General features: G+C 35.1%; 1 protein-coding gene across 2 annotated transcripts in view; it reads left to right on the top strand.

Annotated features, from left to right (window-relative positions):
* The window catches only part of MID1 (midline 1), a 193,087-nt gene extending 189,342 nt beyond the window's left edge, over nucleotides 1-3,745 (top strand). For both annotated transcript variants that reach the window (XM_023500345.2, XM_003765587.4), the window contains exon 10: nucleotides 166-3,745. In XM_023500345.2, the coding sequence (XP_023356113.1) occupies nucleotides 166-514 (349 nt within the window). In that variant the 3' untranslated portion in view covers nucleotides 515-3,745. The remainder of the gene's footprint in view (nucleotides 1-165) is intronic.
* The last annotated feature ends 13,032 nt before the right edge of the window (nucleotides 3,746-16,777 follow it).

The raw sequence follows: 16,777 nt of genomic DNA on the forward strand, positions 1-16,777 counted from the left end.
GAAATAGGAGAAAATGTAAAATTAGCTAAATACCTTCCTAGATTTTAATTTAATTTAATCTCATAAATAGTTCATATCTATAAGTCTCTCAATTGGTCAGATATAAGTTGACTTTCATTTCTAAGACCCAGAGTATATCCTTAACTTTCATTTTTGTTTCCACAGGTATGCAATTGGTCTTGCTTACAAGTCAGCCCCAAAGCACGAGTGGATTGGAAAGAATTCTGCTTCTTGGGTGCTCTGCCGCTGCAATAATAATTGGGTGGTGAGACATAATAGCAAGGAAATTCCCATCGAACCAGCACCTCACCTCCGGCGTGTGGGCATTTTGCTAGACTATGATAATGGCTCCATCGCCTTTTATGATGCTTTGAACTCCCTTCACCTTTATACATTTGACATTACATTTGCACAGCCGGTATGTCCTACCTTCACTGTGTGGAATAAATGTTTGACAATTATAACAGGCCTTCCCATCCCAGACCACTTGGACTGCCTTGAGCAGCTGGCCTGATTTTCAAAACTTGGATGGATCAGAAGTGATGCAGAACATTCAGAGGATTGACGGCAAATGTGCAGTCCACAAGAGCTTCACTAAGACTCTTCAACTGTGTGCCGTAAAAAGTGTCCATAAATTGGCTGAGACGGGACTGGAAATGAGACTCTCTCTCCTTTAACTGTGTGTTTTGTATTAAAGTGCAGGAAATGGCTTTAATAATTTCTTGGAACATTTTTTGTATTTACGGGAAGATTTATAGATTATTTATAAAAGAAACATGATCTGGATTACAACTCTTAGGAATTATTTGGTTTTGCACATTAAGAGGCCCATTTACTAACATTTACCAGCTTTTTACACACTTATTTCATCACAGTGTATGGGCTCAAAAAAAAAGTTTTGTAAGTTTTTATCCACCTTCTTGCTCTATAAAAATACATACTCACCCTATGCAAGGTCCTGTCATCTCAACACTGCATATAAGAATGTTCAAATAAAAATAAAAGTACTCTAGAGCCAAGTTAAGAAGTAAAAAAAAAAAAAAAAAAAAAAAAAAAAAAAAGATAGAGGTCCTTCTTGCTATGGTTTTTAAATGGGTAGCACATTTTCATTTCTGTTGGGGGGGATTTCAATATTACTGTGAAATTAAAAAAAAAAAAAAAACATAGTTACTAAAATGGAAAGCCAGGGCAATGGTGATGATTGAATTATATGGCTAATTCTTAGTATCTCAATTTGTCATGTTTAACTGTCAAATGATTTGTATCCAGGTGGAAACAATAGTTTTTGAAACTCCCCAAACATGCCATCACCTTCCTACCTATAATTCCTCCCAAAAGGAATTCCACTATTGATTTTTTTTCTTTCTGGGTAAACAGATTATATTAAGCATAAAAAAGCAGTCTCTAAATCATACTAGTTACTTAAAACCAAGAGTAATTTGAGTTAAATCAAAAATTAGATTTTCATTTTTTTCTATAACTATAACAATGAAATCTATCTCATCTTGAGTTTTAATGGCTTACCATGGGCTCATAAAACATTTTCCCTCACATTTTATAGTCTCCCACCTATAATGCTTTCTTAGTCTCTTGAGAAAAGAAAATGAACACATTCTATAGCAAATGGAAATAGCAATTTGGACAGCTTTCTATTTTGCAATATATGAGCACATAATGTGAACTGGAAGCATCAAGTACAGTGAAGTGCACCCAAAGGATATGTTAGGATATGATAATGATAGTGGTGGTTATATAAGGTACTATCCATTCTAACACATACCCCAAGATAAATTGGAAGTGGACTTTATGACACCATTCCTTCCTTAAAAATAAAATAAAAACTAAAAGCTCTCATTATTCCAGAGAGCTGCTATATAGTTTGGAAATAAAAAACTCAAGCTTGTTACTCATCCACATGGTATGAATTGGCCAACCTATCATTATTGTTTGCTTTTCGCACTGTGGAATGAGTTGCTGAATCTTCTCTCAAGTTCCTTTAAAATAGAGGAGAGAGTCAAAACTCTGGTACCATTTAGATTCAGTCCTGCTCTGGGAAAAAAAAGGAGGGGGAAGAGGGTAGAATTGACTGCTTTAAATTGTTTCTGTCTCTAAGATGCATGTTTTATCAGACCCAAATACCAGGGTTATCATTTTTCCAGACAAAGAAGTTCATGTTTAAACAGTTTTTTTTTTCCTCACTGAAGTCATCAGCGATTTTCTTGAAACAAAACCAGCTAGCTGCATTTGCTTCATGTGGACAAGAAGCCCATTTGACTGTTTATTTTTGAAATCAGGCACACAGGACTGTCAAATCATCATGTTCTGTTTCAATTACTGGCATACTTTCCCCTCCTTTTCTTAAAAAATAAGGTTCTATATATTTACTATGGAATTTGTACCTAAAGGATTATTTTACTAGATAATGGGAAAAAATGCTTTTGAAAAACTGTTTCTGAAGAAATTAAAAATAAGGGCTTTTTTCCATAATAAACAATGTGAATCTTCTTTCACTGAATAAAATGAAAGGTTGCTTCAGTAATTTTTAATATTGTTTTGGGAATTTAATATTAAAGTATATTTTATTGCACTTTGTTCACCAAAAGACTAAAAAAAACTCCACCTCAGCATCTGAGTTTTTAAATACTCAGTATACTGGTACTGTTAAGTTTTCCGGTTTGCCTTATGCCAATTCTAAAAAATAACGATGCTTCCATGCATATAGTTGTTTTTCCAGCATTAAAAAATCCTGTGCAAATCTCCATTTAAGCAGTTTTAAGTATGTTCTGCCTATTTTTGCATGGGCAAGAAAGGTTGAGTATAAGTTGGTTGTTGAAATACCAGTGTTTCCCTCATGGAAACTTTGTAGCCAATAAATACTAGTCAGCAGTGATTTCAGAGTTGACATATTTAAAGGAAAAATATGTATATATTCTATTACTACAGTGTTTCTTTTAATGATTATAATACTATAAAAAAATTCCACAAGAATTTTTTTAAGTTAAAAAAAAAAGCATATAAAAGGATGCTGCAGTACAGACTAGTGTGCTTTGTTGAGATGACTGGGTCAGAGACATTTTGTTATTGAACCACTGCTGGGATAGTTCTTAAATCACAGGAAAATAATGCAAGTGAAGAGACATGGGATAAAGGAAAGCAGGTCCAGGACCGAGTACCATAAATGAAGCAGAGATGACATACGCCTGAGAGGGAAGATTCTGCAACATGTTTGTCTCCATGGTGATCTTCCTCTTGGTGGATGAATAGGGAAATTGTTAGGACAGGTGAAAGGGACTGGCAGTACAATTCAAAGGTTCAAATGAGAACCCCTTGATCTGTCATCTTTAGAAAAAAAATTAGTCACCTCAAATAAAGACATTGACTACAAATATTGACAGTGATTTCTGCTGGGAAAGAGAGAAACACATGCTGTCTACAAAAATCTCATTATGGTATTGCTATTTGAACTTCATAGTCAATAAGCCACATTACTTAAATGAGCTTTTCATTCAGTAATTTCTTGGTGTATATATATACGTGCCTATAAGTGTGCTTATATGGACACACAGGTATATGTGCACACCTAAGTATGGTTTTGTTGTTGGAAATTTCAGTATTTGGCCTTTCCCTTACAACTTGTTGATATACGATTTAGATATGAGGGCAATACATGATCTTTATTTTTTTAAACCAAGGTTGGTTTATTTTACAGGACTTCATTCAATACAATAAAAGCATCACTTAAAAATTTCTGTTCCTGTGACTCCTTTATATTTTATAACTTCTTTTTAAAAATAAAACTCAACTATAGAAAATAAAACCTGTGTGAATATAACATATGGAGTCAGGAGAGAATTACTTTCTTCAAAGTTAAAATCACTCTTCCTTGACTTTAAGACCTTATCCAATATTGTTGTTGTTCAATTATTTTTGCATATGTCCAATTCTCCATGATCCTATTTTGTTTCTTGGCAAAGATACTGGAATGGTTTGCTATTTCTTTCACCAACTCATTTTACAGATAAGGAAACTGAGGCAAATAGGGTGAGATGACTTTCCTAGAGACACACTAGCATGTGTCTAAGGCCAGATTTGAACTCAGAAAGATTATTCTTTCTTACTTCAGTCATGATGTTTTATCCACTGAGACACCTACCTGCCTTTAACCAATATTACCTCTCTTATTCACACACACACAATATCCCTGGTCCTCAAGAAGCTTAATTCCACTAGGAATACATAACATATGTATAAATAATAGGCATAGAAAAGAGCTAACTAAATAGAGAAGAAGCTTCAGAGCTCTTGTGCTTAACATTTAAGAAAAATAAAGATTTGAAGCTGAGGATGGAATGATTTCTAGTTATGGAGGCAATTTGTAAGAATGAATGAAGGTGGAACAAGGATTTTGAAGAGTTCTGATAGCTAATAGTCTAATTTAGGAAGAAGATGGAATGTACAAAAGGAACTAATGTGAAATAAGTTTGGAAAAGGTAAAGACAGATGATGGAAGGTCTTAAATGCCAGTTCAAAAAGTTTTTTTCTATAGGCAATAGGAAGCATCTAATGTAAAAACATCAAAAAATTCTGAATGGAAAATTCCCTATTCCCTAGAAATTCCCTAGAAATATTATTTTGACACCTATATGGAAGACAAATAGTAAAGGGGAGAGATTGGAAGCAAGGAGACCAATGAGGAAGCTGCAAATAATGAATGAAAATTGATGGCTGCATTAACTAGAACAGCAGTAGTGTATTTAGAAAGATGAGTTTTCTGAATCATGTGAGCAACCATAGCATCCAAAAATAAAAACTGCATCCCAAATATAATTTCAGCTTTCCATATACTCTAGGACACCAAAAACTAAAATATGTTGAAAACTTAACAGAAAGAGGTGAATAATCATTAACTTGTAATGTATCACTTAGCACCCCTCCTTCTCTGTTATCATGTAACAGGACTGCATAAGCCAATCCATGTCCTCATAATAGAAATCAACTCTACAACTAAACTGCTCTTCCCTCTCCTTCTAGTGCTGCAAAAATTCAAACTTCAAATTCCAGAAATTTGACTGAGTTCAGATAGCAGCATGGCAATACTCTTTCCCTGCTAAGACAGAGGATTGAAGAATAGAGGGCATGAGAGTTTTCATAATGTTAATAAAAGAGGAGGGTGGAGAAGAGAAGAAAGGAGTCTGAGTGACATTCCACTAACTCTGAGTACCCATTATCCAACTAGAAACAATTCTATCCCCTAGAAGGTACTTGGATAAGAATCTGGGCTATTGAACCATGAATTTCCCAAAGTGGCAGGAGGCTGAGATTCTTTGAGACTTGGCTCCTAGGAAAACTTCCACCAAACAGGAGAGAATCAGAAAGTGAATAACAGTGGAGGGGAAGGAATAAAGATTAAAATTACCAAAAGATCGCAATGAAAATAGAACTCAAAGATCTTGAGTACAAGCAGATAACTGAGAGAAGATATTAATAGCAGAAGAAAATATGGCTCCCAAATCACATTTTAAAATATAAATATAAAAATATATAAATAAGTAATGCAAGATAAAGGAAAATGAATCAATATCTGATGAGACAGAGGATCCTACGATCATATAAGGGTAATCATTATATCATAGTGTGATGTTCCTGAATGGTTTAAAAGAGAAATAATGATCTTGAAGACAGGAAGACAATTTAGGGATTAGAGATCTCTCAGAAGAACAAAGCAAGAAATAACACAATAAAACTGCTCAAAACTTTAGGACATAGAAACAAAGTACCAAATGAAAAAATTCATTGATCATCTCACAGATGGTGCCTTTACAATTCCACTGAGACAACAGATTCTGAAAGCAAGCAAAAGAAAGACCTTCAAATATAAAGGAAATGAAATTGAATACCACAAAACTATTTTGTACTCACTAGAAAATATAAATGAAAATCGATTCCAAAGAGTACTCAAATGAAATTCAAAAACAGCTAAAAGTATCTACCCTGCAAATCAGAACTAAATCATAAATGGGAAAAGGACATAGTTAAAAATGTGTTTAAAATACTTTTTAAAACAATAGACCTGAAGAGATTCTTTCTGAAACAACCCAGATAAACAGAAATACAAATAAACAAACAAATAGATCAGCCATGGATAATAACAAAAAAATAAGAAGAAAGAGAAGATTAAAAGATTCCTTTCTAAAAGTGACAAGAGTGAAAGTAGATATCAAATTGAAGTGATGGGGGAGAAACAGAATTGAATTGTACCATGCTCATACCACAATGAATCTGTGTTTTGTTTTGTGGTGGATTGTTTTCTTTTTTTCTTTTTCTTTTTCTTTTTTTACTAAATTACAGAATGAAAGGGCACAATAAAAAGAGGGAGAGGAAAATGATATAAGGTAATATATGATGTGCTCTAATAAAATCAAAGGCTAACATTAAAAAGAAAATTACTCCAACAGTCTTTCAGGAAAGGAAAATCTACAAAAGAATGTGCAAAGAGGTGAAGGAAAAGGTTGAGAAAAAAAGGAAAGGAAGGGGGAAAAGAAGTGAACACAGCATGTGTTGATTTATTTTCAGTCTCCTTAATTCTTTTTCTGGATGCATATCATATAGAAGCCCATTCTTGCTGTTATTGTGTACAAGGTATTCTGGTTGTTTGTTTCACTTAAGCATCAGTTCATGTAACTCTTTTCAGGGTTTTCTACAATCAACTTGTTCATCATTTTTTATGGAATAATAATATTCCATCATCTTCATGTATCACAATTTGGTCAACCATTTCCCAATTGATGGACCTTCATTCCTTTTCCAATTCTTTGCTACTACAAAAAGAGCTACTACAAACACTTTTGCACATGTGGGTCCTTTTCCCGCTTTTATGATTTCCTTAGGATACAGATCCAGTAATGGAACTACTAAGTCAAAGTTTCATAGCCCTTTAGGCATAGTTCCAGATTGCTCTCCAGAATGGTTGGATTCATTCACAATTTCACCAACAATACATTAGTGTCCCAGTTTTCCCACATCCCCTCCAACATTTATCATTATCTTTTCCTGTCATTTTAATCAGTCTGAGAGGTGTGAGATGGTACCTCAGAGTTGTTTTAATTTGCATTTCTCTCATCAATAGTGATTTAGAGCATTTTTTTCATATAACTATAAATGGCTTTAATTTCATCATCTGAAAATTGTCTGTTTATATCCTTTGACCATTTATCAATTGGAGAATGACTTATATTCTTATAAATTGACACAGTTCTTCATGTATTTTAGAAATGAGACCTTTATCAGAAATACTGGCTAAAAAAGTTTTTTTTTTTTTTTTCCCAGCTTTGTACTTCCCTTTTAATTTTGTTTCTTCTGTTGGTTTTGTTTGTGCAAAACCTTTTTAGTTTAATGTAATCAAAGTTGTCCATTTTGCCCTTCATAATGTTCTTTAGTTTCTTTTTGGTAATAAATTCCTCCCTTCTCCAAAGATCTTATAGGTAAATTACTGCTCGTTCTCTTAATTTGCTTACTGTGCCATCCTTTATGCCCAAATCATGTATCCATTTTGACCTTATTTTGGTATGGGGTGTGAGATGTAGGTCTACATCAATTTTCTGACATTATTTTCCAGTTTTCCCTGCAATTTTTGTCAAATAGTGAATTCTTATTCTAGAAGCTAGAGTTTGGGGGGGTTATCAAATATTAAATTACTATAGACCTTGATCATGTGTATCTAATCTATTCCACTGATCCACCACTCTATTTCTTAGTCAGTATCAAATGTTTTTGATGACTGCTCCTTTATGATACAGTTTTAGGTTTAGTACTGCTAAGCCACCATCCTTTGTATTTTTTCTTCATTAAATTCCTTGAAAGTCTTGACCTTTTGTTCTTCCAAATGAATTTTGTTATTATTTTTTCTAGTTCTATAAAATAATCTTTGGCAGTTTGATTGGTATGACACTGAACAAATAGACCAATTTGGGCAGAATTGTCATTTTTATTGTATTAGCTCAACCTAGTCCTGAACAATTAATACTTTCCAATTGTTTAGATCTGATTTTATTTATGTGAGAAGTGTTTTGTAATTGTGTTCATATATTTATTTGGTTTGTTTTGGCAGGTAGACCCCCAAGTATTTTATTTTGTTTACAGTAATTTTAAAAGGAATTTCTCTTTCTATCTCTTGCTGATGGACTTTGTCAATAACACATAGAAATGCTGATACTTTGTTAAACCAACATTTTATGCCAGTATCCACAATACATTCTAAATGGAAACATGACCTTAATATTAAAGACCATGCTATTAAAAATATAGAATAAAAACAATAACATATCTCTCCTAGCTATGGACAAAAAAAAGTATTCTTAACCAAAAATACTGAATCAATTACAAAAGATAAAAAATTTTTACTGAAAATTGGAAAATTTCTGCACAGACAACATTAATGCATCTACAATTGAAAAAAGGGGTGTAATTGAATAGAAGAAAGTTTCTTTGTATCATATTTCTCTAATAAGGATAGATGGATATTTAAGGGACATACATACGTATGGAAAGATATAGTTATATTTGTATAGCTATAGACATGTGTGTATATATCTACATATATGTAGATATGTATATATACATAAACATAGCTATTTGTCATATATGCATATGATCGATATTCATTCCTCTATAATTAAATGGTCAAACAATTGAATAAAAGAATTGTAAAGCATTCATAACTACATGAAAAATGTTCCAAATCACTAAGAATAAGATAAATGCAAAAACATAATCTTAGGTTTTGTCTTACACCTTACAAAGTGGCAAAAATGAAAGAAAATGCCAACAGTGAGTGTTGGAGGGGTTGACAGGAAGATATTGGTGGAGATATGAAGCTGTATGACTTTTGGGGAAAGCACTTTGGAATTATGCAAATAAAGTGACTAAAATGTCCCTACCCTTTGAACTAGAGACCCCATTACTTGGGTTTATACCCCCAAGGAATTCATCAAAAAGAAAAAGCATAGCTTTTTAGGATAGCTAAAATATTTGAAAACCTATTAGATGACTATCAATTGAGAAATGGTTAAATAAATTATAATACACATACATAATGGAATATTACTGTACTAGAAGAAATTATGTGTGTTATAAATACAAAAAAGAATAGAAAGATCTATATGATCTGATGCAGGATGAAGTAAGCATGGCCAGGAAAATGATGTACACAGTAATTACAGCAATGTAAATGGAAAGAACAATTACACTTTAAAATGCCAAAAGTGAATGTAACATAATTTTAAAGATTAAGTGATTCTCAGATGAAGAGATACTACAAAGTGACTACCACTTTGTAGAGGTAGAAGCGTCCATAGGTCTATTTTTCAAACATTGTCAATGGTCAATGTATTAATCTGTTTCCCTCTTTAAAAAATTCTGTTTGTCATTTGAGATAACTTTAGGAGAAGGAGGAGAAATCTACATGGGATACCATGGTGATGTAAGAAACAGAGAACATGAATAAAAATTTTTAATAAATTTTACAAGAAGATGTTTAATAATTATTGAGAACACACATGGCTTCAAGGAAGACATATGAGAAGATATACCAAACTCACTCCTTCACAAAGGCAAAATGTCATCAAGTATTACACAATGAACACATTTTTAGACTTTTTGAATTTCATTTTTCTCTTTTTCTTTCTTCTTTTTGTATTTAAAACACTTTTTGTTATGTAGATGTCTCTCTGGGAGAGGGAAGGATTCTGGGGACAACTATGGTAATGTAAAAAACAAATCTTTTAAAAAGATGGAGATAATGGAGATAAATTTGAAATAAGTGTAGTAAAATTGAAAGTAACTAGCAATTAATTAGCTAGAGTATGTGGAAGGGAGAAATCAAAGATTCTTCCAAGAATCAGAAGCTAAGTCATTGGGAGGGAAGTTAATAGAAGGTATGAATTTAGGGAAAGAATATATCTATTTTAGACATTGATTTTGAAATTAGTAATTCATGACATTAAACTGGAGTACAAGAGATTAGAGTTGAATGAGTAAATAAGCCAGTCATCTTTAAATCCATGGGAACAAATGAGACTAATGAAAGACAAAGAGCAGAGACGGAAGGACAGACCTTTTAAGTATGCCCGAGTTTGGAGTCCAGAAGATAGATTATGATTCAGCAAAAGAAACAAGAGAACAGTCACAATGGAAGACAATTAGGTAAGAGCAATGCCTTCCTATCAATCAATCAACAAACTTATTTATTAATTATGTACTATGTGTTAGATGCTATGTTAGGTATTGTAGATACAATGACAAAACTGAAGCTATTCCTTCCCTCAAGTATTCTTGGGAGAATAGGAAGGAGAGGAAATCCAGGAGAATTAAAGGCTCAGTAGTGTTCAAAACTGCAGAGATGCCAAAGGCAATATTAGTTGAGAAAAGGCCACTGCTATATCACTTGCTATCCCAATCAAATTGTAAGAAGGCAAGGAGATAAGGACTTCTCTAGAAGTCTAACCATAAAACTGAGAAGAGATACAGAAGAGATAGACACAGAAGGGATTCAGAGGGGATGACAAAGTCGGAGAAGATTTGTTAACATGTTTGTAGGCAGCAGGAATGTGCCAGGAGAAAAGAGACTGGGGGGAAAGAGGGAGGGAAAAGGAAGTGGGAAAGAGGGAAAAGAAGGGAGAGAGGAATGAGAGGGAAGGGAAAGAGAGGAAGAGGAAAGGAGAGAAGGAGGAAGTTTTTTCTTCTTTTCTTCTTAGGGGAAGGGAGGGGAGGAAGAGGAAGGGGAGAGAGGAAGAGGGAGAAAGGAAAAAGGTGGAGAGGAAGAAGGTCAGAGAGGTAGGAAAAGATGCAGGAAAAGGGAGAGAGCCAGAGAGAGGGGAAGACAGGAAGAAAAGGAGAAAGGTAGGAAGAAGAGAAGCAAAGAGACAGAGAGACTGAGAGAAGGGGAGAAGATCAAAGCAGAAGGATTGGAAGTTGATATAAAGTGGTTTTGAAATGAGAAAGTAAATTCAAGGGAGCTCACAGCAAAGTGTTCTGAAGAGGGCAAGGGAAGCAGATATAAAAGACATTCCATTTACATACTTTATTTATTCCTTACTGTGTACAAGGAATTGGGCTGAGTGCTGAGCTAAGAGCTACATTTCACTCTAGGTATTCAGATTTGTGAAAATTTTTCATCTGCAATTGGGGTTTGGCACCTGCGCAGACCACCTGAAAAGGTATGGACCATATATAAGATGCTAAGGAAACTTGTTTCTAGAAGTGGAAAATGAGTGATGAATTGGATATTCTATAGTTCCAACTTATGTATGGTTGAGAGCAATCTTTTTTTCATTCTCAGAATTGTAGCCAGAATTGACCATCTTTAAAACCACTTTATGGAGCACCTTCAGAGTTTTTCCCTTCATACAAGTCAGAAATAAAAGGTTTCTTCACTCATAAACTTATGAGGCACTGTGATAAGAGGAAAGGGTGGAGAGGGCTTCCTCCTTCTCTTCCTGCCTTTCCTTCTGCCTTGTGTTCCCAAGAAATAGCCTGGGACTTTGACCTTTTACTTTGTGTTTGTCTATTATAGATTCAAGAATTGGATCGTCTGCTCTAGCCTAAGAAATGAGCCATTGGGATGAAGTCCAGAGAATTTAAGGCTTATGTTGCAGCCAGTCCAGAACATGCATGCTGGAATAAAAGTCAGCTCTTCTGTCTTTGGATGTGAACTTGGTGAGACTAACGCTATGTAGGAATTAAACCTAATTCCCATAGCCACCTTCACAGAAGCAGTGGAAGGAGGATTATATCCTTTAGGTGCTACAGAAAATGTTTGTACTTTCCTAGCTGTGTGACCCTGGGCAAGTCACTTAACCTCAATTGCCTCAGCAAACAAAAAAAAGAGGGAAGGAAGGAAGGAAGGAAGGAAGGAAGGAAGGAAGGAAGGAAGGAAGGAAGGAAGGAGGAAGGAAGGAGGAAGGAAGGAAGGAAGGAAGGAAGGAAGGAGGGAAAGAATGAAGGAGGGAAGGAAGGGAGGAAGGAAGGAATGAGGGAAGGAAGGGAAGAAGAAAGGAAGGAGGGAAGGAAGGGAGGAAGGAGGGAACGAAGGAAGGAGGGAAGGAGGAAGGAAGGGAGGAAGAAGGAAGGAAGGAAGGGAGGGAGGAAGAAGGGAAGAAAGGAAGGAAGGGAGGAAGAAGGGAAGGAAGGAAGAAAGGAAGGAAGGGAGGAAGAAGGGAAGGAAGGAAGAAAGGAAGGAAGGGAGGAAGAAGGGAAGGAAGGAGGAAGGAAGGAAGGAAGGAAGGAAGGAAGGAAGGGAGGAAGAAGAAAGGAAGGAAGGAAGGGAGGAAAGAAGGAAGGAAGGGAAGAAGGAAGGGAAGAAGGAAGGAAGGAAGGAAGGGAGGAAGAAGAGAAGGAAGGAAGGGAGGAAAGAAGGAAGGAGGGAAAGAAGGAGAGAGGGAAGGAAGGAAGGAGGGAAGGGAGGAAGAGGGAAGGAAGGAAGGAGGGAAGGAAGGAAGGAGTGAAGGAAGGAAGGAGGGAAGGAAGGAAGGAGGAAGGAAGGGAGGAGGGAAGGAGGGAGTGAAGGAAGGAAGGAGGGAAGGAAGGAAGGAGTGAAGGAAGGAAGGAGGAAAGGAGAGAAGGAGGGAGGGAAGGAGGGAGGGAAGGAAGGAAGAGAAAATATTTTTTCTCCTCATGATATCTTTGACATAAACATGCCTTTGAAAAAATTAATTTGATTAATATCAATTGTCCTTGCTCCTGAGCAAGACTGAAAGCTCCCCTCCTGAACACACGATGGAAAAGCAAAGATGAAAATCTAAGATATGCTTATTGACTTATTAAATGGTTAAATGGAATTGAGATGACAGTCATAGATCCCTTAAAATTTTGGTAATGAAAAGGAGACTGGGGGGAAAAAAATCAGTGGGAGCTTCAGCTATAGGCAAAAAAGAGACTTCAACCCCGTCAAATTCTCAGAGAACTCTGGGGGTTTAAAATGTAACAGGCTTGGCCCTGAGGCAGTAGGGCCAGAATAATCATGTTACACATGTACTAACACCCCTGTTAAAGCAAGGAAGAAAGCAAAAAGAAAAGAATTAGTTAGAGATTAGAAATACACACAAAAGCACAGCTGATAAATCTGCTACTTATTCTTCCCTGCTGTGGAATGTACCTAGAACTCACATGTGTGTGCTGAAGCTCCCAGGTTCATGACCTAGTGATTTATTTTTTTCATTTCTTAGATTTTCATTTTTGTAATACCTATACCTTTCAACAGTGCAAGCTACTTTTTGTTATATTTTGTATTTTCTGGTCTCATTTTGCTTTTGCTTCCCCCCCACCAAAAAAAGAAACTACATTTCTTTCAGTCAATCATTCTTAGTGCTTCCTGAATGACTGCAAAATCTTTAAGAACGAACACTATGGTGCCTCCAATAATTGTTATACTTAGACCAGCCAGTATAATATATACTGGTTCATGTCACTAAAGCCTAGCAGGTATGTTGGCAGACCAAGTGAATCAGATAGCAGAAGGAGATTGCTATATTTTTTTTGTATTTTCTATATCTATTTCTAGTTGGAAATTCTCTGTCTCTGTATATGTGTGTGTATGTATATATGTAATATTCCTGCAATAGCTAGCAGGAAGAAATGAACCAAGAGAAATATTTTTGCGGCTAAGTGATGTCTGGATATATTTGTAGGAAAGAAGAAAGCAGCCAATAAAGAAGCAGGAACTAGAGAATAGTGAGAGTAGGGAACAATGGGACAATCTGTTAGAGAAGACTAAAAAGAATGGGATCATTTGCATGTTGATTTGCCTTAGCAAAGAAAAGGGTCACCTCTTAATATGACATAAAATGAAATAGAAGATAGTGGCAGAAGACATCTGAACAATTAGAGATGAGGAGGGAAGGAAGGAAAGGTAACTCTCTGGGAATGGCTTCTATTGTTTCAGTGAAATATGAGGGAAGATTCTTAGGTGAGAGGGTAGAGAACTTGAGGAAAGATGGTGAGCAATGACAAGATCAATGGCATAACCATTTCTGTGTGTAAGTGAATTTGGGTAAATAATGGCTAAAGATTTTGATAGAGTGGTAAAACATGAACTGAGTATACCTCAAAGTAGAATAATTATGGAATTAAATGTTTCTCTCTTTCCTGTGCAGACAGAAACAGGATAAAAGGCTGTGCCTGAGATCATCAGAGGGAATTAGCTCAAAGCAAATTAAATAGGATGGAAAGCAAAATAACAATAGAACATCTCATCCCATTGATAAACTTGGAGAACACTCTCCCAAAAAGATGTAAACTGTCATTGAAAATGGTACACACACATAGGGATCATGCACATAGAAAACTTGTGCTCAGATATACACATGAAGAACACATGCACAGGGAATACATGTAGCCTGGGAATATATGTAGATAGAATTCAGATTTTCCAAGCTGTGAGAGCCACCAAGTTCTGATGATGAGATTACACTGTTCTCTACTGGGTGCGCTCTCCACAGGACACTATGTATTAAGTTGGCTTCCCACTGGATACCATATATCTTCTACTCTCTACTGCACATAATATACATACTCTGTCAGTCTCTATTACTTTGTTCTTCTCTTTCTCTTCTCTCTTCTCTCTCCCCCTCCATCCCTCCCTCTCCTTCTTCCCCTATAGTGGACTTGACTTCAAATCCCACTTCTGCTACTTACTACTTGTATGGCCAACAAATGAATGAAAAGGAATTTATCAAAACATCTACTGAATGCTAGACACTGCTAAACACTGAAATTTTGTTGCTATTCAGTCATTTCAGTAGTGTCTGACTTTTAGTGATCCCATTTGGGTTTTCTTTCTCTTGCTTATTTTAAAAATGAGGAAACTGAGATTTGAATTCAAGAAGATAATTCTCTTTGACCCAGTACTCTATCCACTGAGCCACTTAGCTCACAATGAAAATTTTAAAATGTTCCTGTAAACTGCCTAGATCAGTTTAGATGATGTTAACCAGGTTGAATTTTTTAATAGAATTCATTAATTTCTGATGACTTCTATTGTACCACTAATTATGTCTTTATACTCTGCTGGCTTTTAGGAAAGCAAACATAAAAAACAACTCAGTCTCTGTCCCCAGAGAGTTTCCAGTAGAATAGAAAAATGTGATTAAAAAAAGATGAGACAAAGTACAATATAACAGGCCCAAAGGTATCATCCAGATTAATATATATAAATGATATGATATGCTTACATATAAATTATATATTAAACATATATAATAGGAAATGTTATATATGTATACTATATAATACATATAAATATATTGATTATATATACATGTATATAGAATTTATATGGAACACATTAATATATGGTATTTACATACATTATTATATAGTGTTTATATAAAATAACATATTTATATATTCTATGTAAATTCTATATGCATGTTATATAGAATTTATATAGAATAGTGTATAATATGTAATAATAAATATATATTTATATATTTTATATATTCATGTATTCTGTACAAATTATATATACTTGTATATATAATTGATATGTTTGTGTTATAATATATTTTGCCTATATATTATTTGTATGTATGTATATTAGATGATTTCTATGTAAACATATAATATCATTCATATATATTTAATCTGGATGATTTATTTGGCCCTGTCACATTCTACTTAGGTAAATTTTCATGAAAAGGTGATGTCTGAACTTAACAATGAAGGAGGAAAAGAATATAAATAGGTTAATATCTAGATAGAATGGGTTCCAAGCATAAGGTATGTATACCTTATATGTATACACAAATATATGTATACCTTATATGTATACACAAATATACAGTGGTGGTAGGGAGACTGAAGAACTATGGCTAGAATATAAGATGAGTAAAGAGCAGCATTATGAAATGAGATTGGAAAGATTGAAGCCCTATCTTTCAGGAAATAAGGAGTTGCTGAAGATTTTAGAGCAGGGGACTGACCGGTCACACCTTGGATAAAGTTTCAGAAAGCATTCAGTATATGAGTTACTGACGATGATAGCAATGAAGATTCTTGGGTGAATTGTGACACAGGTTTTAGAATCCCCCTAAGTTTGGGCCAGAGGACAGAGACCATAGGAGAGAGACAAAGAACAAATACTGAGCCGACAGCTTGCAATGATGAGGCCAGTAAGAGACTTCTGACCCTTCTGGATCCTTTGGGGAAAGATAAGAGCAGAGAGAGGAGGAGAGGTTGTCCAAATAACTGCATCTGTTGCTAGTTCCCACTTGATACCTTGCCACATTCCAGCAGCCATATTCAAGTCATCCTGAAACAGAGAAGTTCAACGTTTTGGATATGGGTGAAATCTTAAACTGATTGACTGAAACCAGGAGTGCTAGGACATGAACTCCCAATCTCAGGGTTCAGTGGGGTCAACCAGGCCACAGGGCCTGAGCCCTTAATACTTCTACAGGCAAATCATATTAAGTCATGTGTCTGGATTCACTGCCAAAAAAAAAAATTACATCTCCATATTTACCCAGGAGCTAGATTTCAATTCAATCACAGGTGTTTAAAAAATTTATTTTAAAAGAACTCTCCTTGGCTGACTTGTTTGGACCATGCTAGCATTTCCTGAGTGCATTCAAGGAGGACAATTGTCTTAGCAGATGGTGTACTGCCATTCATGCAGACACAAAAGCCCTAGTGGAAAAGAGGGAGAGTGGTTCCATTGGTCTGATGTTCTTCTCAGGGAGGAATCTAGACTAAGTGAAACCTTTATGGGTAAACGTCAGAGTCA

Source organism: Sarcophilus harrisii, chromosome 3 (assembly GCF_902635505.1).
Source record: "Sarcophilus harrisii chromosome 3, mSarHar1.11, whole genome shotgun sequence".
NCBI classification, from domain to species: Eukaryota; Metazoa; Chordata; class Mammalia; order Dasyuromorphia; family Dasyuridae; genus Sarcophilus; species Sarcophilus harrisii.